Source organism: Carassius auratus, chromosome 9 (genome assembly GCF_003368295.1).
Source record: "Carassius auratus strain Wakin chromosome 9, ASM336829v1, whole genome shotgun sequence".
Classification (NCBI taxonomy): domain Eukaryota; kingdom Metazoa; phylum Chordata; class Actinopteri; order Cypriniformes; family Cyprinidae; genus Carassius; species Carassius auratus.
The window spans coordinates 30,055,594-30,078,098 of record NC_039251.1 but is presented as its reverse complement, the minus strand read 5'-3'; the positions used below and the strand labels follow the sequence as shown (position 1 = coordinate 30,078,098).

At 37.2% G+C, this 22,505-nt stretch overlaps 1 protein-coding gene across 4 annotated transcripts; it reads right to left on the bottom strand.

The window, feature by feature from the left end:
- Window positions 1-5,484: 5,484 nt before the first annotated feature.
- Window positions 5,485-21,748, bottom strand: LOC113108994 (aurora kinase A). Of its 4 annotated transcripts, none has more exons than XM_026272447.1 (10): window positions 21,401-21,746; window positions 20,068-20,589; window positions 19,390-19,692; window positions 18,978-19,211; window positions 18,473-18,567; window positions 18,262-18,312; window positions 17,714-18,083; window positions 17,447-17,575; window positions 15,475-15,552; window positions 5,485-6,069 (listed from the first exon to the last, which is right to left on the bottom strand). In XM_026272447.1, exons 1-10 carry the CDS (start codon window positions 21,492-21,494, stop codon window positions 5,891-5,893), a joined length of 2,055 nt encoding a protein of 684 aa, XP_026128232.1. In that variant the 5' UTR covers window positions 21,495-21,746; the 3' UTR covers window positions 5,485-5,890. The 4 variants fall into 4 exon arrangements, with proteins under 4 accessions (XP_026128232.1, XP_026128233.1, XP_026128234.1 ...); XM_026272449.1 differs by lacking the exon at window positions 5,485-6,069 and adding an exon at window positions 13,073-14,280 and having other exon boundaries at window positions 21,401-21,744; XM_026272448.1 differs by lacking the exon at window positions 18,262-18,312 and having other exon boundaries at window positions 21,401-21,748.
- Between the last annotated feature and the right edge of the window lie 757 nt (window positions 21,749-22,505).

Sequence of the window (22,505 nt, the reverse complement as noted above, 5' to 3'; positions counted from 1 at the left end):
AGGACTCTTATTTTGATATCCGGCCCGGGAGTCGCAAACGGACTGCTAAACTGCGCAGGCTTCCTCATACCAACAGAGGAGCTGTGAAGGAGCAGATGTGACTCTCCCGGTCTTTTCATTTTATCCTGTTTTTACAGGTACAGTAATCTGTCTGACGGGCCTCCGGAGGCGGGGCCTGCAACACATGCTTTGAGTTTTCCTTGGTTTTTCCATCCTGGGTATATATTTGTTTGTTAGTCCCACACCTCTAGACAAGCTGGGGACCTAACACATATTATTGGAAATATTTAAATATATTTATTTCCTGTAAATACATTTATAATATATTAATTTGCAATATATGTGTTTATTAATTTTAATTTTTAACAGTTGTTAACATTAAATTTCTTTACATTCAATTCAATTTTATTTTTTATAGCACTTTTTACAATACAAATCGTTGGAAAGCAACTTGAACTTAAATATGGCAGAAATGTATGGGGAAAAAATAAATTAAAGATGTAATCAATGTGAAGTTCCCTGCACTTCCGGGAGAGTGGTGATTGTTTTCTGTGCCTACGAATTAGCCTAATGGGTGGTTCACTGACTGCACCTGTCTGGTGTACTCATTTTAAAGGAGACTGTTTAATGTGATAGGTTTGGGGACTTGGGTTGGAGTTGTTTGAGTTTTCTTCGTGTGTGTTTCAGCACTTGTTTCCTTTTCATTTTTGGGTTATCTCTGTTCTTGTTTTAATTTCTCCAATTTTGCTTTGGTTCTGGGTTGCTTTATACATTTCCCAACACTGCAACAGCACATTTCACACTCATACAGACAATGCATTACAACGCTCAGATGACAAACACTATTAACAGCAATTACTGTATTATGTAATCAAACTTATAGCAAAATTTGGTGGTCCTGTATGTTGTTTCAGGGTTGGCATCATCTGAGGTCATCTGAGGGGTTGACATAATCTCTTTTCAAGTGTTCTGGATCCAAACTGAAGCTTTTCTAAATCCTATCCCATGGCAAAACAGAGAAACAAATAGACATAATTAGCATAGCTGCTGCTCCAACCAACTAAAATGTATTTGTTTAACCCAAGCTAAAGAATAATAGTGTGCATTTGATCAGGTATAACTGCAGTTCAAGAATATGAGATGGCATTAGTGCTGGGCGGTAAACCGGTTCACACCGAAAACCGGTTTATATTTTCGTTATGATGATGCGCCCGCGCGACACTGTTTCAGACAGACCCTTTACAATGTTGCACTTCTAAGCAGCAACTGCGAGGCGTGGTGTTACATTATAACACCTGTTTCACACATAGTCCGTCTGCAGTAAGTATTAACGGATTCCAGCTGCACAAGGTTGTGGTCCGTCAGTGCGTTCAAGGAGCGGTGCATCGTCTGCAGCAGTGCTGCGATTGTTAACGTACTGAGTCTATTTTTGCTGTGCAGTGTTCGTGGGGAAAAAATGAACATGGATTGACATGGAAACGCAGTCACATGGGTTTTTGGCTAGGTTTAAAATAAGAAAAAGAGCACTTTTAGAGGGAAAACAAGGAAAACAATATATATGTTCACTTGTATGGCAGCAGAAAAACAAAGTTCATTAAGACCCTTGGGATTGCTTGTGATAAAGATTTAAATGCAAAATGCATGAGACTGTTTCTGTCTTTGGTGTTTTAATTTTAAACATTTTAACAAGAAAAGTAGGCTAATTATTGTGTTTAAATGTCTTGCCGCTTGCTTGATCAGCTTATTATACAAACCTAGAAGTAAAATGCATGAATAATTCGTTGTTTATATTTATTGAGTTTAAACTAATGTCTATATGAAAGATTTTTACTGTTCTTTGATAAAAGACTAAATCGGCGCGGATCAGTAGCGGACTGCAAACGCGTCCCGTGTGAAAGCACAATGAGTCTGTGCTGCGGACTGCATACGCACTGCAGGCAGATTATGTGTGAAACAGGCGTTACAGCCAAAAAGAGGTATCTGGTCTGTTGTTTGGAGGTTTTTTGGTTTCCAAAAATTCGACATCGACCAAACATCTGTTTTATGCCAGTGCTGTTGGGCTAAAATTGTCACAAAAGGCGGCAACACGAGCAATTTGTTCCAGCACCTTAGCCACAACCACGTCTTGGAATATCAACCAGCAGAAAATGCAATGTACACCTGATTATGCATAAAAAAAATAAAAAAAATAAAAATAAAATTAAACCAGAAAACTGGTATAATAATAATAAAAAAAAAACATGATATACATTTTTGGTCAAACCTCCCAGCACTAGATGGCATTATTTGATTGCTTGGCCAAAGAGATGTCTTTAATCTAGATTAAAACAGAGAGAGTGTGTCTGAACCACAAACGTTATCAGGAAAGCTATTACAGAGTTCGGAGCCAAATTTGAAAAAGCTCTACCTCTGTTAGTGGACTTTGCTATCCTAGGTAGGAGTTTTGTGACTTTAGGGAGTGTGAAGGATTGTAGAGTGGTAGAAGACTAGTTAGGTACGCAGGAGCTAAACCATAAAGGGCCTTATAGGTAAGTAATAGTATTTTGTAACTGATACGGAACTTACACAGAACAAAATTATAAATGCAACACTTTTGTTTTTGCCTCCATTTTTCATGAGCTGAAATCAAGGATCTAAGACTTTTTCTATGTACACAAAAGGCCTATTTCTCTCAAATATGGTTCACAAATCTGTCTAAATCTGTGTAAGTGAGCACTTCTCCTTTGCAGAGATAATCCATCCACCTCACAGGTGTGGCATATCAAGATGCTGATTAGACAATGATAATTGCACAGGTGTGCCTTAGGTTGGCCACAATAAAAGGCCACTCTAAAATGTGTAGTTTTATCACACAGGACAATGCCACAGATGTTGCAAGTTTTGTGGGAGTGTGCAAATGGCATGCTGAATGCAGGCATGCTGACTGCAGGAATGTTCACCAGGGCTGTTGCCCGTGAATTGTATGTACATTTCTCTACCATAAGCTGTCTCCAAAGGCATTTGATAGAATATGGCAGTACATCCAATCAGCCTCACAACCGCAGACCACATGTAACCACACCAGCCCAGGACCTCCACATCCAGCATCTTCACCTCAAAGATCGTTTGAGACCAACCACCTGACCCGGACCGCTGCTCCAACAATCGGTTTGCATAACCAAAGAATTTCTGCACAATCTGTCAGAAACCATCTCAGGGAAGCTCATCTGCAGCCTCGTCGTCCTCATCGGGGTCTCGATCTGACTGCAGTTCATCATCATACCCGACTTCAGTGGGCAAATGCTCACATTTGATGGCGTCGGGCACTTTGGAAAAGGTGTTTTCTTCTTGGATTTATCCCGTTTTTCACTGTACATTACATTTACATTTACATTTATTCATTTAGCTGACGCTTTTATCCAAAGCGACTTACAATTGCTATATATGTCAGAGGTCGCACGCCTCTGGAGCAACTAGGGGTTAAGTGTCTTGCTCAGGGACACATTGGTGCCTCACAGTGGATTCGAACCCGGGTCTCTCACACCAAGGGCATGCGTCTTATCCACTGCGCCAACCCCACCCCTACTGTACAGGGGAGATGGTAGACAGCGCGTATAGTATTGTGTGGGTGAGCGGTTTGCTGATATCAACGTTGTGGATCGAGTGTCCCATAGTGGTGGTCAGGGATATGGTATGGGCAGGTGTATGTTATGGACAATGAACACAGGTGCATTTTAATGATGGTATTTTGAATGCACAGAGATACCGTGACGAGATCCTGAGGCCCATTGTTTTGCCATTCATCAACAACCATCATCTCATGTTGCAGCATGATAATGCATGGCCCCATGTTGCAAGGATCTATACACAATTCCTGGAAGCTGAAAACAACCCAGTTCTTGGATGGCAGTATACTCACGAGACATTTTTTGGATGCTCTGGATCGGCTTAAATGATAGCATGTTCCACTACCTGCCAATATCCAATAACTTCGCACAGCCATTGAAGAGGAGTGGACCAACATTCCATAGGCCACAATCAACAACCTGATCAACTTTATGCGAAGGAGATGTGTTGCACTGCGTCCCACCCCAGACCCATCTATACAGTAAAACTGCACATTCAAGAGTGGCCTTTTATTGTGGCCATCCTAATGCACACCTGTGCCATAATCATGCTGTCTAATCAGCATCTTGATATGCCACACCTGTGAGGTGGATGGATTATATCGGCAAAGAGAAGTGCTCACTTACACAGATTTAGACAGATTTGTGAACAATATTTGATAATAGGCCTTTTGTGTACTTATAAAAAGTCTTAGATCTTTGAGTTCGGTTAATGAAAAATGGGGGCAAAAACAAAAGTGTTACGTTTAGAATTTTGTTCAGTGTAATAGGTAGCCAGTGCAGAGACTGTAAAATTGGGGTAATATGATCATATTTTCTTGACCTGGTAAGAACCCTAGCTGCTGCATTTTGGACTACACTTAGCTTTTTTATTGAAGATGCAGGACAACCCCACAGCAGTGCGTTACAATAGTCCATTCTAGAGGTCATGAATGCATGAACTAAATTTTCTGCATCAGAAACATGTAACATGTTTCGTACCTTGGCAATGTTTTGAAAATGGAAAAATGTTGTTTTTGTAACATGGGAAATATGATTTTAAAAAGATAATTTGGTGTCTAATATAATACCTAGGTTTTTGACTGTAGAGGAAGTAACATTACATGCTGTAAATTGTAATCTACAAGATTCTGTGTACTGTTTTTTTGGTCCAATAAGTAATATCTCTGTCTTTTCCGAATTTAATAGGAGAAAAGTATTGGTCATCCAATCTTTTACATTTTTAATACACTCTGTTAGCTTAGATAATTTAGAGGTTTCATCTGGTATCGTTGAGATATATAGCTGAGTATCATCAGCATAACAGTGGAAGCTAATTCCGTATTTTCTAATAATATTACCAAGGGGCAACATGTATATTGAAAATAGAAGGGGACCTAGGACGGATCCTTGTGGCACTCCATATTTTACTGATGATAAATGAGATGACTCCCCATTTTAGTAAACAAAATGGTAGCGATCGGACAGGTAGGATCTAAACCATCTTAGAGCCTGCCCTAGAATACCTGAATAGTTTTGTAATCGATCTATGAGTATGTCATGATCTATGGTGTCGAACGCAGCACTAAGATCAAGTAAGACTATGAATGAGATGCAGCCTTGATCTGATGCGAGAAGCAGGTCATTTGTAATTTTAACAAGTGCAGTTTCTGTGCTATGGTGGGGCCTGAAACCTGACTGAAATTCTTCATACAGATCATTTTTGTGCAGGAAGGTGCTCAATTGAGCAGACACAACTTTTTCTAAAAGTTTAGACATAAATGGAAGATTGGAAATAGGCCTATAATTTGCCAGTTCACTAGTGTTAGGGGAATTTACAGTTAAAACCCAAGGACCAGGTGTTGTTGCAATGAAGACCAGGAGTCAGAGATGAGTTCAATTAATAATAATAATTTTACTTGAAGAAAATAGTTTGCAGTTTCATAAGCAGAAGTCACCTTCAACACTCTCGAAGGAGTTCGTAGGCCACTCTGACGTACAATACAAACTCAACCATAGTTATACTCCAGACAGAAGACATTAGTTGCATCAAAGCACTGGTCAGCAGCAATCTGATTGCTTCCAAAACCTAGATAAACTTAGACAATCTTCACATGGGCATAAACATCTTCAGCATATCTCCAATGATTGTAGCAGGCGTCAGCACGGGTGAAGAAGACACCTCATCTCAGGTCCAGATGTCAGCAGAAACTATTCTTCTGTACCGAACATAGGTGCTGACACACACACACACAAAGCCCATATCTACAATTCAAGGTCCTCTAGCACTGGCAAGTCTCTTATCACTACGGATGGATACACAAACATAGTAGGCTGACATCTTGAGGAATAGAAATACAGGATATAACAGGATTCTTAATATCTAGTATACATTTAGACATGTAACAGTGTAGTATGTCTTTTCGTCCCTTGCAGCGCACGTAGTGAAGGCCTCCCTCTGACTCTTTTAGCTGACCCTGTGACCCTAGGAGAAAGAATACACTCACATATGTTCCTGTCTGTTAATTCTAAACACTTCTAAAAGGGGAAATATATATATCTTTGCAAGCATGCATCTACCTATACGTATATAGATGGCTTTTTATTAATTTAGTTAATATAAGATAAGTCAGTGGTGATCCAAAGTGCAGATAAGGGTGGTGCTATTGTCATCATGGACCGGACAGCATATGATATGGAAATTCAGAGACAGTTGAGTAATACGATTTTCTATAACAAACTCAATCGTAATCCCACACAGGAGTTCAAACAGCGTATAAGGGGAAAGTTGGATTCCCTCCTACAAATTGGAGAAATTACAAAACAAGAACATGTTTTCATGGTAGTAGACTTTCCTGTCACTTCAGTTTTGTACACTCTCCCCCAAATCCATAAAACCTATACAAATGTACCCCCAGGATGTGGCAGCCATTGGGTCTCTAACAGAGAAAATAGCAGCATTCGTGGATCATTTTCTCCAACCACTCGTCACTTCTCTTCCATCCTATGTAAAAGACTCTATGGAATTCATCAATATGATTCAACCTATTCAATTATCAGATGAACATTGCATCCTGGTGACTATGGACATTGAGTCTCTTTACACCAACGTACCCTTTGAAGGGGGGCTAAAGGCAGTAGAATTCTTTTTAAATCAGCGCTTGAGCTGCACACCTAGCACTTCCTGTATTGTGGATCTCATTGAAACTGTGCTTACATCTAATTATTTCCTTTTTGGCTCGGACTTTTATATAGACTTTTAAATAGTTAAATATAAATATTAAATGTTAAATCTAAATACTAAATCTACGTGAGTTCTAAGCGGCCATATATTATAATTTTTATCCTTCTTGTTTTCTCGTTATAACAAATTAATTTTCTCGTTATCTCGACATAACAAAGGTCGTTTTCTCGTTATAACGACTTAAGTTTCTCGTTGTGTCGATATAACGATGTTCGTTTTCTCGTTATAACGACTTAATTTTCTCGTTATCTCGACATAAGGAAGTTCGTTTTCTCGTTATAACGACTTAATTTTCTCGTGATGTCAACGTAAAACCCATTTTCTCACGACGTAATTGTAGCTATCGCGAGAAAACCCCGCGCCATTTGTGAATGCTTTAGGCGGCTGAAATCTTCATCATAAAGTTACTAATTTCCTGCACAAAATATGGACTTTATCTCTGCATTGAGAGAGAGGGGTGTCCCTGAGGAGAACCTGACAAAAATGGAGGAAGATAAGGTATGTTACTTGTTAGATTCTAGATGTTAGATTCTAGAATAGCATGAGGTTTGCTTCAGTATTCATGTTTTCTGGTCATTGAAATGGTCACACGTTAAGTTCTAAAGTTAGCTGGAAGTACACACAACGCAACAGTGAAGAATGCTTATGTTTCAAAGCAGTTTTAAAGGGATAAACAGAAACATCATGATTCGGTGATGCAAAAATAATTCGATGCCTTTGTAAAGAAGCTTTACAAAAAATATGGTTTTTCGAGCACTCTTAGAGCACTGAATCTCCGACTGCATTTCACACGTGTGCTTCCAGTCCTTGCGATCCCCAGTTCTGCATATTTTGCATGTCTCTCTTAGTTAACACACCTGATTCAGATAACCAGCTCAATAGAAGTGAGCTCCGTGCATTAACTGCACTGCGATTATTTGGGGTGATTTTGCCTTTAGTTTTCTCCAAAACAGTAAAATTCCTATGAAAATGAATACAGTTATAGTTAGGGTCACTCTGAAGACATACGAATTGAAAGAGTGAGCTAACCTAACCTATAAAAGGAAAAAAAAATGATTAGTGTTGGAATATCGGACACACTGGAAGTGCTAGGACGCATTTTGTTATACACACACACACTATATTTAAGTATGCATATATACACACACACACAAACATAAAAAAAAAAAACTTTGAATGAAAAACATTATAACACTAATAAACTTTTTATAATAATTAATGTACAATAAAAACGTTTATGTACAAAAATAATGTACTTAAAAACTAAAAATTTAAGTTAAAATAAGCAAAAGTGTAAATGAAACGTGTGCATGACAGCTTCTTTCCATACATTTTGACTGCTCTCAGCACCCAGTAAGTGCACGATTACACGCAGAAAGAAAGACAAAGAAAAAAAAAAAAGCTTGACCGCAGTTCATTGATCCCTATAGCAGAGGAAATCAGCTGAAGTTTACTTCCTCGGAACATTCATTCACATATTAGCGCTACGCCACGGCCTGCACGTCTTCACACACGAAGGAAACTAGGGTGTGACAAAATTATTCTGTAAATAAATACAATTTAAATTCACGATCCATACAATGACCTTTAAATGAAACATAATAACGTTCGCTTCAACCTGATATCGTGGTGGAATATGATGTCCACTGTAATGTCCGCAGGGCACTTATGTTCGAATAGAACCCCCTTCCTCAAATCTTGCCCTGGAGGTCCAATGCGCTGCAGAGTTTAGCTCCAACCCTGATCAAAGTCACCTGCCTGTGATTTTTCTAATGATCCCAAAGACATTCATTGGCATTGATTAGCATGCTCAGGTGATGGATTAGAGTTAGATCTAAACTCTGCAGGTAAGTGGATCTCGAGGTCCAGATTTTAGGAACCCTGGAATAGAACAAACATCTGAAGCGATAAGAGAAACACAAAAAAATGTGCAGTGCAGGGGACACGAGGACTGGGATTGAGAACTGCTTAAAGTCATTCTAATCTACACCTTATCTTTACATTGGAAATAGCTGTTTGCTTATTATACTTGAAGAAATCCCATATAGCACCTTTAAATTAATATTTAAACCACGCATTGAAATCATTGCCTTCATTTATATAGCCTACACTGTACTTTATATGCAACTGCAAACAATGTCCAGTAGATGTGAACATCTTAGAGTGGTTCAGGTATGACACCCGAACCCAGAAAGTCCAATTCACAGCTGGTTACTTCCAGATTTTCCTATGGGGTTTTATAATTGTGTTTATCAATTTATGAGTAAAATCAAATCTGTAATAAACATAACTTGACTTTACTATACTGTTCCATCTCTTTTATATTAATAATGTTTTGTAAAATTTGTCATTAAATGAAATATAAAAATTGTCTGATAATTTTAAAAAGTTTGATAATTTATGAACTAAATAACAGCGATTGATAAATCAGAACTTAGTATTGCAACAAGCTCAAAAATATTCAATAGTTCAGTTAGTTTATAAATTATGAGAATTGTTTAAAAAAAAAAAAAAAAAACATTTCAGGCCCCAAAGGAAAACCGTTTATAAATAACAGTTCATTTAATAAAGATTATTTTTGTAACATAAAAATGTGTTTAAAATTATGCAAATTTTATAATCACAGATAAATGTATATATACAGTATGCAAATGACTCAAGTGTATTGGTGTATTTCAGATTGATCCTGCTGTAGCGAAACTAATGAATGAAGAGGAACTGTCTAAGTATATTCCTCGGTATGGCGATAGAGTCTTTGCAAAAAATTGGATGCCGATAAATGCAGAAGAACATGGGAATGTAGACAGAAAACAGAAATTGATCAACCGATTGAGAGAAAAAATGAAATTACCAGCAATTCAAAATCAGGAAAAAAAAGGAGTTGGCAATAAGAATGCTGAAAGCAAGACAAGGAAAATTGAACTTGGGTGGATGAACTACCAAGATAGCAGCTACAAACAAGTAAGAAGACCCAAAGGAGGTGGAACACGAGAAATTGTTGTTAAAAAAGGAGACACAGTGTTAAATGTTCTGAACATCGGGAAAGAACTTTTTTTCCCTAATGGTAAATCAGTAAAAGGGAATATTGACGATTTCAACTTTATGCTCTGTGTCACTGGCTCTGAAGAACCAATCAAAGAAAATCAGACAGTTGGTGGATTGTACGAGGCAACACGTTACCAACTTCTTAGACTGTATGTGTGCACAAGACTGAAAGATCAGGATTCTGATCAGAGTGATGAAACTGACACAAATTTGACTCTTGATGAAACTGACAAATTTGTAAGATCCCGGCTTACTTCCACACCAGACGTATCTCCATGTCCTTCAGGATGTAACAATCAGAACAGAAGTCAGACCTTGCACTCCCCGACTGTTACACCTGTCAGATCGCGTAACAATGTACTCCAGTCTTCTGATGATGAAGTGGTGTTCCTGTGTAATGATGTGAACACATCCTTTGACATGGTCTCTGACACACTTGTATACTCACCTGTACATGTTGATTGTGCGGGGAACGAAACATTTACTGAAACAATACCGAAAACAGTTCCATTTGAGCCAGATACAGTCTTTGTTCCAGGTAGCTCATTCTATGAAATCACAGATGCTATAGAAACAGTGCCAGAAGATCCACCTCAGGCAGCTGACACCCAGGAGCCATCAAACAATGACTTGTTCTTTGAAAACCCAAGAAATGTGACTGAAAGTAGTGATTCGCAGAGTTCACTGTGTGAATGATATGATTCAGGCTTTCTCAGACAATAACATTCTACATGACAATGTAACAATTAAACGTGTACTCGAAAATGGTGAGGAGGAAGCTGGCGTCGGGGATGGAGTGTTCCAAGACTGTATTACTGAATTTTGGGACACATTTTATGCAACAAGAACCTGTGGAACAACGTACAAGATACCAACTCTGCATCATGCTTACCAAGAAAGAGAGTGGGAAGCTGTTGCACGGATTTTTGCCATTGGATGGGTGCGCTTTGGTTACCTGCCAATTCAGCTGGCACCTCCTTTTCTAAAAGAAGCATTGTCCCTTCCTTCACCAGAAACTAGTCTTATGGAGGTGTTTTTCAATTACATTAGTCCAACAGAGAAGGATGTTTTAAATGAAGCACTCCAAGACTTTCAAAGTGCTGACATGGATGAAGTCCTCAGTGTACTCAGCAGTCACAACTGCACAGTGCTTCCAAATGAAAACTGAAATTGCACATAAAGAGATGGTGCAAAAACCAGCCAACATAATAAAATGCTGGCAACCCATTCTGCGATCTGTTGGGGAAAACATGACAGCAGAAAGTCTGGACAAGATAACTGAAAATCTTCAACCAAAGGCAAGAAATGTGGCAAAATCCTTCAGATTCCCACAAAGGATGTCCCCTTCTGAAACAACAGTATCAAATCATCTCTTGCGGTTTGTTAGGGAGAGGGACCAGAAGGAGCTTGGTCTTTTTCTCAGATACTGCACAGGGTCTGATTTATTTCTCTCCAAGACGATTCAGGTAACATTTACCGAAATGAATGAGTTTTCAAGAAGGCCCATTGCCCACACTTGTTCACAACACCTTGAACTGGCAAGTGACTACAGCACCTATGCAGAATTTAGGGTAGAGTATTGCTTTGTGTTGAACAGTGGAGTGTGGCTAATGGATATGTCATAGACATGTGAGTGTTAAAGCTAAAGTGCCTGAACAGCATGAAAAAAAATGTCTGTTAAATTTGACTGAAAATATATATACTGAAAGGAATGTTCTCATTTTTTAATGTTATGCAGTTCATTAAGTTGAAATAAAAGTTATTTTAAGAACTATTGTGAATGGAATAGTATGGTCGTCAATGGGTTTTCAAGTTTTACACTATTTCTAATAGAGTTTTAGCTCATTTGAGGATAGCTCCGGTTATGTTTACACTTTTTCATTTTTACATCCAACAGTATAATCTATGGTTAAACCAGTACAGTTTCTCTTGAATTTTTATTTGGAGCAACTGATTTATGTATTTTGTAAATAATAGTATACTTCATTATCATTATAAATTGAAAGTCAATTCATGTTATACATAATATCCAGTTCATTAAGTTGAAATGGGAGTAATTTGAAAAATGATTGCTAATGTAATAGTATCATTGTGTATGTATTTTCCAATTTTACTGTTTCTAATTGAAGTTTATCAGACTGATTTGAATGGGACAGTTTTAGGTTTTCCCATCAGGTATTTCTTCAAGTATGTTCACACCTTTTTTCCATTTATACATAAAGCAGTAAATCTAAGTAATATGTTGTTGCAGTGCAAGCAGTAAATTTGCATTTGAATCGTTTTATTTGCAGCAACTGATTCATATATTTTTGTGAACAAGTGTACTATATTATCATTAGAAATTTAAAGTTATGTCATGTTACACATTACATACAGTTCACAAAGATGAAAAAAAAAGGAATTATTGTAAAAACTATTAAGATTGGAATAGTATTGTTGTTTATGGGTTTTCCAATTTCACTATTACTAACAGAAGTTTAGTGGTTGGATGGGGCAGGTATTTGTTCCATGCCTATGCCGTTTTCAATGTATACTATATATCCAATAGTTAATCTAAAAAATCTGAAAAAATGAAACGTCAGAAATGAAACAGGCTTATGCATCAGACGAACCATAGCTGGACATGTCTACTATTAAAATAATCAATTTAAATAGAAAAATAATAATAATAATTTTATATTTAGGCCTATGTAATTCAAATGAAACCAACGAGAGGTGCAGTGTTTCCCGTCTGAACTCATTATCTGTAATGATGTCACACCATACTGTCATCTACATTATTCGTGAATTCAGTTCATAATTCTAAGTAGCCTATAGCCTATAATTAAAACATTTAAAGTAGACTAATTATGGGGAAAACTTAACTTATTTTAATATAAATTGTATTATAAATGTGGGTTTGGGTTTTTCCCATTTTATTTTTTTATGAATGGCCTAGAATAAAATAAGTAGGCAAAAAATTATTAGTAGGCCTATATTTTACTCCATGTCGTTGTAGATCACAGGCTAAAGTAAAATTCAAATGGCCTTTTATGAATAAAGTTGTCAAGTCTGCTTTGTCAATAACATGCAGCAGCCGGGAAAATATAATATTATTTTTTATTTTATTATTAATATTATTATTATTATTATTATTATTTTATCTTGCAAGCACCACTAGCAAAGAATCCGCAGGATTAATGAACTCTGCTGTCTGCCGCTTCTCTCCTGGTGAAAATGAATTGAGCTTGCGGTTGCCACTTGTTGGTGCAGTACAGTTCTGCAGAAGGGATGAAAGGGGCGTTTCAGCGCCGCCCACACATTCAAACAAATATTAAAGCATAATCTCATTTTTTACCCACAAACAAAAATACGAAAAATCCAGCTACATTTTTCGTTTTCCGTTTCTTAAACAAAACGAAAAAACGAAAATCAAACCATTTCTCATTTATCTTTATTTATTTTTAAATAGAAAATCAAATGACCAAAATACATGGACCAGGTCCTATAGGCAAGAGCATTTTAGCATTTTTCCTCAAAATTTTTTATATGGACAAGCAGATGTGAACTAAATTATACAAACAGATTACAAGTCTAATAATAAGAAAGGGTGATTGGACAGTTTGGCTACATTTGCCTAATGGAGTTAAGCAAACATGAGTAAACATACCAAAAGAGAAACGCCGCGTTTAATGTTTTTTAATAAGTGTTAAACAAATAAGATAATTTTATAGCAGAGTAAAGAACATGCAGTTACCTGAATTATGGATAGAAAACAGAACTGTATAAGGCCTTTGTCAGTTGCATCGCCTGTGAAATCACCAGCTGACTGTAGTTCTTTGAACATATCAATCCAGTAATCTGCGTTTTGTCGTCTGTAGATACCCCACCAACTTTCTATTCTCTGGTCTGCTTGGCTTGTTCCTTGAAAGACACACGGCCCATGCACAGTTCCAGTCGAGTCTTCACGAAGAAACTCTTGTAGCCTGTTGACGTGGACATTTTCGGTACCAAAATCGGATCGGATTATTTTAGGGCAACCCCTTCTTTCAGCAACAGCGCGGAAATAATACCCAGCAATTACTCTAGGATTGTTATTTTTGAAGTAGGCTTGCATCCAGATGATGTGCCGCGAAAAACCATCAATGCAGCCGTTAACTGCTATGCCATACGGCTTCAGTTTGTCGTAAGAGTCCATGTGCCATAGATAGTTAGGTCCTGGCACTCCATAATGTCGCCCTACGCAACCTCCTCCCGCTTCTTTCCTCCACACCTGATGGATCCAGACTTATCTGTATCTCTCTAACCATTGCTGTGGTCAGTCGCAAACCATTCAAACGGCATCTTTCACGCATCATTCGGTAGCCATGCAGACGTCCCGGTCCCTCCAGCTGACTGGCAATGAAATTGACTACACTTTCAGGGTCGCTATATTGTCTTCGACGATAAAGTTGCAGACCCGACAGCCTCCTTCTCAAGTGTCAAACACTTATGTGTAAATTGTCAATCACTGATAGACACATAGCTATTTCAGTTTGAGTAAGTCCCTGATCAAAGTAAAAGTGAATACGATCATCCATGATGCTGCCTCTATGTTTTTATGCCCATACACAGAAGTCATGATAATGATAAAACGACTTTCGTTATGTCGAGATAACGAGAAAATTAAGTCGTTATAACGAGAAAACGAACTTCGTTATGTCGAGATAACGAGAAAATTAAGTCGTTATAACGAGAAAACGAACTTCGTTATGTCGAGATAACGAGAAAATTAAGTTGTTATAACGAGAAAACGAACTTCGTTATGTCGAGATAACGAGAAAATTAAGTCGTTATACCGAGAAAACAAGAAGGAAAAAAATTATAATGTATGGCCGCTTAGAACTTCCGTACACGGTAGAAAAAGGGTGGAACTCCAAAGTTTCACGTGGAGCATTCGGAGATTTTTTTTTTCTCCATGACATTTTTTTTTTTTTTTTTGAAACGCACTCTCTGTATTAGCTTAAAGCCTTCAAGTTTACATTGGTTACTGTATTCTTTCAATTGCTCTAAACAAGTATTTTGGGTGACCCTTTTATTGAATGCTAGACATCAATTTGTTGTTATTTTCATCTGAAAGAAGAACTTTTTTTCAGTAACCTAGGCCCTATGTGTTCAGTAAGCTTGTTTCAGTAAGCTATGTGTTTTCAAGGCTTCAAGGTTTTATTGAATGCTATCTCTATACAAGTGCAAAGTAATGCATTCTTAGTCAGTCTTTTATATTGTAATTTTAAGAGCAATAAACATATATTGCAATGTTAAGGAATTCATGTTTTTTTCATTCAGATATGTAAATCAACATGTATAAATTGTTAGAAGTCAATTAATGGGGAGATAATCGAAATCGAATCAGTCTGAAAAAATTAATCATTAGATTAATCGATGCATCTAAAAAAAATAATCGCTAGATTAATTGTTTAAAAAATAATCGTATATCCCAGCCCTACCTTAAACATTTCTCTAGATTTTATGACATTGCATGGCACAGATTAAGGTTTACCAAAATGTAAGTTACCTTTAACAGTCATGTAAGGATGACAAGCTATTCAATTTGGAAGAGATGTGGTGAAGTGAAAAACTTACCTTGGAAAAAAACTTTCACCGATATCTTCGGACTGGAGAAACGCATGTACTTCAAATTTCCCATGATTAAAGAGGGAGCTAATACGCATGTGCGAAGAAAAGATCACAGATCAGACAAGTTGTGAACGCACTTTAAGGTGTTTAAAATGTTTCAAAGGTGTTTCAAATGTACCCCACACACAAAGTATTTTTTTTTCTTACCATCTTTTGGGGGTGTCTTGCTTTTAGACTAGTCGACTAACGCTAGTCGGATACAAAACTTCAGTTTAAACCATAGTCAAATTAGTCGTTGCGCAAATAGTTTCTTGAAGAATGATCATATGACTTTTTACATAAACCTTGTGACCTGTAAATGCGAAAAAATTGTTTCCATTGCAGTTTTGCTAATTATTCCTTTTTCGCATTGCCTGAAAACCACCTCATGCGAGCGTAAAAACTTTCTGATATATGACCATTTTTGCAAAATTGACATTTCCATTTCATTTGCGCAATTTGAAAGGTAATAGAAACGCACCAATTGATAAGTCTGCCTGATGCACACGTGAAATGTGAAGGCAATGTTTTTGCATTCAGATGTGGATTTTTAGATTAAATTCAACAAATATTCAAAATTCTCATTTTTAATTGATTGCCCTAGTTTATGGCTTTTTTCTAAGTGTGTGGCATTATTAAGATACTTTGTTTTGTTCTTGAAATAAGCTTAATATACAAACTAATTTATAAATAAGAAACTACCTAGAAAAATGCAACAAAAATACAAACTATTCTTAAATGCAGTATGTACAGTTTTAAATTGCATATGGTTGTCAATACAATACAAGTCAGTATATCTCATTTATTGTCATTTATAGTCATTACTGTACTTTAATAATTAGGTGGGGATGATATTCTGATTTAAGTCAAAATTATTTTATTGTCTAACTCAGAAAATATTTAAGTAAAGCTAATGCTAACAAAGAGAACTCATTACACTGTAGAAAAATAGGCATAGTTACAGAAATATAAATAGCACTATATTGTACTGGTTGGGTAAGTGGCCTATTGTAATAAAATGACTCTACCCTCAGTACCTGATCTAATGTCAGTACCTAAACTAACGTAGATCTGGTGGTCAGTAATATACTGTAAAATCTTTACTGGTCTTCACTGGGAATTTTCTGTCAAGTTACTCTTAGTTACTATATGAATTCAGCTATGCCTGGATTATTTCATCTGTGGCAAAAGGCCCCTAAGAACCCATTCCGAATCTTCAGTATTAGGCCTATTTGTCTCTAGACCGCTACATTCTCTTTCATTTAGTTTTTCTCCAAAGTGCACAATTATCTAGGATTTTTGAGAAAAACCAAATACTAGAATCTTGACAAATTTGTCTTGGCAAAATGTCACCTCCATAGTAGGTGTAATATTCAGTGCCACAGGTGAAAGGTGAAAGTTCGGTCTGCAGTAAAGTGCTGTCTGCTAGCTATTCTCTACAGATGAATGATCTGCTTTTATTTATTCATTTATTTTTTTTACTGAAGAGTTGGTTAGTATCTGCCTTCCCTCAAGCTGTTACACAACCTGCCTCCTGATCCTCTGGCTTCCCTCAGTCCAGCTTAAACCACTGATGTTCTAAGATCTGCTCTAACGTCTTGGTTTGAGGCCTGACCAGACACTGCTCTATCAGATCTTGAAACTCTGTACAAGTTTTCAAAGTGGAAAAAGCTGGTTAGTCATGTATGCTCTTTATGAGAGCATAGCACAGGCATGTTGTCATGTATGAATATCTTCTGAAAAACTTAGTATTTTGTACTGTATTCAATTTTAAACAGGGACAATCTCCTGTGTGTTACACTTACTGTACTTTAAATATCAATCATTATGTTTTCTATCTATCAGTTTCCCCTTTTATTTTTAGTAGCTGGGAAGTTGAACACCCTGATATTGTGTCAAAAATGTATGTTTGTATTATTGTTGTGTGCTGTTGTCTCACCACTGGAGAAATTTGGTATCAAAGGATGACGTGCTTTCTGCAAAACACTCATGGGCTGGTCTCCGTTTACTATCTCCATAAGTACCATAGCCAAAGACCAGACTGTTGATCCAACCGCCTGTTGATGATCTGTATAGGAAGCAAGAGATTAATTGCTCACAGAAGTCTTTAGAAAATGAAATCACAGAGCTCTGTTAGTCTACTTTGAGATAATAAGCTTTGAATCATGTACATTATGAGACATATTATAGCATTACATCAACTCACCTTCAGAGCAAGACATGTTAATACGTTTGCTACAGCTGAAGTCTATTAGTTTGAGCTGCAGTGTCTCTGTGTTGACCAGCATGTTGTCCGTCTTGATGTCATTGTGTAAGATGCCCCGTTCAATGCAGTGTTTGGCTGCAAGCACCGCTTGCCGCATTAAACCACGTGCCACAGATTCATCCAGACAACATCCATGGCACATGGTAAATTCCAGCAAGGTCTGACATGGATGTGGATATTCCATAACTATGACGAACTGATGTGGCTGATCAAACCACTCGATCATTTGTACAATGTAGGGGCTTTTCGGAGGTGCGCACACCATCACATTTATAACCACTTCTGACAGCAGAGGTTCTGTAGATCCAGGCTGGAAAAACAAGTTTTGACAAAAGGTTAGCTCGACCTTTCACTTCTGTGTGTAATATTCACATTGAGATACAGCAGAGTCTAAAAGTCTGAGAGCACAATTGAAAATGCTTCTTCTTGTCACTATTTCCCATTATAAACTACACTATAGTCAACACAGTTTTTCTAAATTAACTTACCACATTAATTAAGCTGTTCCAGAGATTCTTAGGTAGAAATTTGATAGCAACCTGCAAAGAGACAAATTGTTTTAAACATGTTTGCAATTATCTATATGTTAATTTTTACATAAAAATAAAAAATAGTACGGAACAATGATGAAAGTAAAAGAAACAAAGACAAAAATAAAAGTAACGTTTATTTTTTTTAAATAAAGCAGGAGTAGTTTACCTTCCGTCCACTAAATCTGTGAGTCCCCTTATACACAGAGCCAAAACCTCCCTGTCCCAACTTCCGTCCCACATCATAACGGGAGGAAAATTTTGCTGAAAAAAGAAAACATGCAGAAAGAACAGATGAGCACTACTTTCTTTTGATTCTCTTACATGAACTCCAAAAGGCAGAAAGAAGAGTTATTCAGATAATGTGGCTTTTATAAACTGTATTCCATGCATTAGCTAAGAGCAGACTATAAAGGCAATCAGGGAACCAGGAAAATAATGATATACAAGGAAGTATGTGATTCAAAACAAACTCTGTCCACTAGAATACCACAGAATTAATTTTGAATACCAAACAAGGAATTAAGATACATGTCAGGAGCAAAAATAATTTATACATTCGGTAGGAACAAATATGAAAAATAAATGGAACAATTTTTTTTTTTTTTTTTTTTTTAACAAGAATAAAACAAATAAAACTACAGCTATTATAGAAGTAATGACAGTAGACTCACCTGCAGTTGGCCAAAAATCAGATAGGACTGGGACATGTTTTTGTTTAGAATTGTCCAGATCAGTGTCAGGTGTCCGCCTGCAGCTGCATGAACCAGAGGCAGATGACGGCTCGGGATCAATCAGATCCACAGCAGCTGTCAGAACGAGACTGGAACCTGGAATGGGTTTTAGCTCAGGAACATCCAGACCCATGTCAGACCCATAGACTGGCATTATCTCCTGACTGGATGGTCCTGGGACAGGTGCACGTGTTTAGATTTATATATACATAATAAATATACAGAGTGTACACCCATATATTATGTAATAAACAACTTTTATTTTGGATGCGATTAATCATTTGACAGCACTAATAAAAATACAATTACAATAAAAGTAGTGACAGTAGATTAATAATGACAGCAGACTTACCAACAGGTGGCTCATAACCAGACTGATGTGGGGCAGGCATTGGCTCATTATTCAGTTTGGATGGGCCTGGGACAGGTGATGGCTCCAGATATGTTGGCTCAGCATTAAGTGTCAGCCACTCAAGGCTGAATAAATCTGGCTGGAGATCTGAATTATCCTGTTGAGCCACTGGGTCAATGGCAAATGGATCTGGAGCCACTTTGTTGCCCCTTTGGCCACAGAGAGCAGCACACTTAACAACCCTCCATGTTCGGCGGAAGAATGCACAGATGCCTTTCTTCTTCCTCTTTGTTGATTGTTGTTCTACAACAAAAAAAGAAGAAGAAGAATGAAATAGAAACATAATTAAAAATTAGAAACCGTAAGTCAAATACTGAGTCTAAACATCACGAAGAAGGAAGAACACTGGGTAAATACAGATGTTAGATGAGACAACTGGTAAAATGGACATGTACTGTGTGATTAATCATCTTGTGACTTTCTCATAATGAAAGAATATACATTAAGCTACAAGGGATAATGCAAAGAAAAACGTGTGGTTCTGACATTTTTTTATGTAATCTTGACAAGGTATCATTAAGTTAGGAGCATATTATTAATTGGGCATAAGTGTAAAAGAGCAAACAAGTAGGTAAAATGAAAATCCCAAAAGGAGATAAAAAATGACAGTAGACTTACCAACAGCTGCCTCAAAACCAGATGGACCTGGGACAGATGATGGCTTGGGCTCGGTTAGATCCATGTCCGGTTTCATCTCAATACTGGTTAGACTTGGTTCAGGTGTTACATCAAGACTAGATAGTCCTGGGACATTCATTGTCTCAGAAACCAGTTTGGATAGACCTGGATCCAGTGTTAACTTTAAATCGAGGCTGGATGGACCTGGGACAGGTGATGGCTCTGGATCAGCCTGATCACTGTCAGATATCACCTCAAGACTGGATGGTTCTGAGACCAATGACCCATCAGGATCAGCCGGATTGGTGTTAACTGTCAGCTCTAAACCAGATGGACATGGATCGATTGATAACGCCCATTCAAGGCCAGATAAACCTGGCTGGAGATCTGCTGGATCATCGGATGGAAATGGGGACAATATACCGTCCCCGTAGCAGTGTAGGGTGCAAAGCTTTAAAGCCTTCCCAATTCGCCGGAAGAATGCATGGATGCCTTTTGTCTTCCTCTTTATGGTTTGTTTTTCTAAAAGAAAAGAAGAAACAAAGAAATAAAAAGGTAAAAAGAAATTACCACGTTACTAGAAAATTCAAGCCAAATTCTGAGGTAAAAACCATAGAAAGAAGAACAATGGATGAATACAATGGAAGTTAATGAAGTGTGACACTTACAGGTGTGCTGTATTAGATTAAATTACTATATGTCAGAATTTATTTCACAGTTTTTTTTTACTATTATTAATTCTATTTATTTAGAATAGAGTTTTCATTTATATTTTCTAGACCCCTTAATCGCCTACGTCACTGTGACGTCACCGCTCTAGCTGGAGGCAAAACATAAGGCAGAACTCATAGCAGGTGCGCTAGAAGTTTGAGGTTTTGACTTTAAAATGTCTTCTTGTTGGGTTTTTGTCTGCCAGAATAGAAGGAACAGCACTTTTGCCGGATCCCGGCAGACATTCCTTCTCAGAACTCAAGAAGACGGTTGAATGCAATACGGCTTAAAGACTGGACGGAGAATATCATAAATAATGCTCCTGCTTGCAGTGCACACTTCATATCAGGTAAAATAATATATGCATAATATGAACTGGTGTGTTGGTTTTATCTAGCAACCTGTCAAAAGCTGTCACGGTCCCGCAGAGTCAGGGACTGTACTTATTCGGACAGTTTCGATCCTTATTCTGCATCCATGTTTAATAAATCCCTCCTAAAACGTGCTAGTTTACGCTTGTCAACATTGCATCCGCGCCTCTTTTTGTCTCCAGCTAAGCCCCGCCCACCCGGAGACGTTGCAATGTTTACAAACTTTTAAGGGCTCTACCGTTATTCCTAACCTGTTGGGCGGTTCTCCATAGCGGCTGCCGTGGGAGAAGCCTGTTGTTCTGAAGAGCTTTTTCCTCCAGCTGTCTGTGGAGAGTCATTCATCATCAGCTGAACATCTGCTGACACTGAGCTGCTGAAGTAGAACTCCACTGACTCTAACGCAGGAGAAACGCGTGTTGACTGTGTCGCTGTCAAACTTGCTGAATTTTTGTCAACTGTCCGTCTTGATAGACTTCGAGGCTCTGCTCAGGTGAACGTCTTCGCTTCTGCTCGGAGTCTCACTGAACTGAAGTGATCTTCAGAGCGCGCGGGTGTACAGTTTATACCATGTGACGTCATAATATACTGACGTTCTCTCGGGGAGGAGGGGGCGGGGCGTGTTTCAGTGAAGCGCCACGCCCATAGGTCGTTTATTTACTCGTGTTCGGCTTATTATACTGTGTTTTAGCGTCTCGGCACCTCTGTACATTCAGGGGGCAATTATTTAATACTATCGAGTGATGCTCTTTTTAGCGCATAATGTTATGCCTATAACAAAAAGGCTTATAACAAAAGTTTGGCATATAACCAAATTGTTACATAAGTGTAACAGAGAACTTCATAATAATAATAATTAGTTTTAACTATTATTAGTAGTAAAATAAAATTAAAATCTGTAAATTATGGAAAGTGATTAATCCCATAGCCATTAGTCACATAGATTGATATATATATATATATATATATATATATATATATATATATATATATATATATATATATATATATATTAATAATACATAGATTAATATATTAAATATCTTACATTTAAATAGAATAAAATATACTTTATACAATATAGGCTACGTAAATATATTTAGAAATATATAAAATATATTTAAATATTTGATTTTGGCCACTTTTTAATATTTTTCACATATATTAAACATATGTTAATACATATTATTGGAAATATTTAAATATATTTATTTCCTGTAAACTTATGTAAATACATTTATAATATATCTTTGCAATATATGTCAGTTTATTAATCTTAATTTTTAACAGTTGGTAACAGTAAATTTCTTTACATTCAATACAATTTTATTTGTATAGCACTTTTTACAATACAAATCG

Excerpts from the sequence above, each read along its gene's own strand:
- LOC113108994 (XM_026272447.1), bottom strand. The coding sequence starts at position 21,494 with ATGATGAATGACTCTCCACAGACAGCTGGAGGAAAAAGCTCTTCAGAA. Across the intron at positions 20,590-21,400 it reads TATGGAGAACCGCCCAACAG|AAAAACAAACCATAAAGAGG; the intron begins GTTAGGAATAAC and ends CTTTTCTTTTAG. Across the intron at positions 17,576-17,713 it reads TAACATGTCTTGCTCTGAAG|ATCATCAACAGGCGGTTGGA; the intron begins GTGAGTTGATGT and ends CTTCCTATACAG.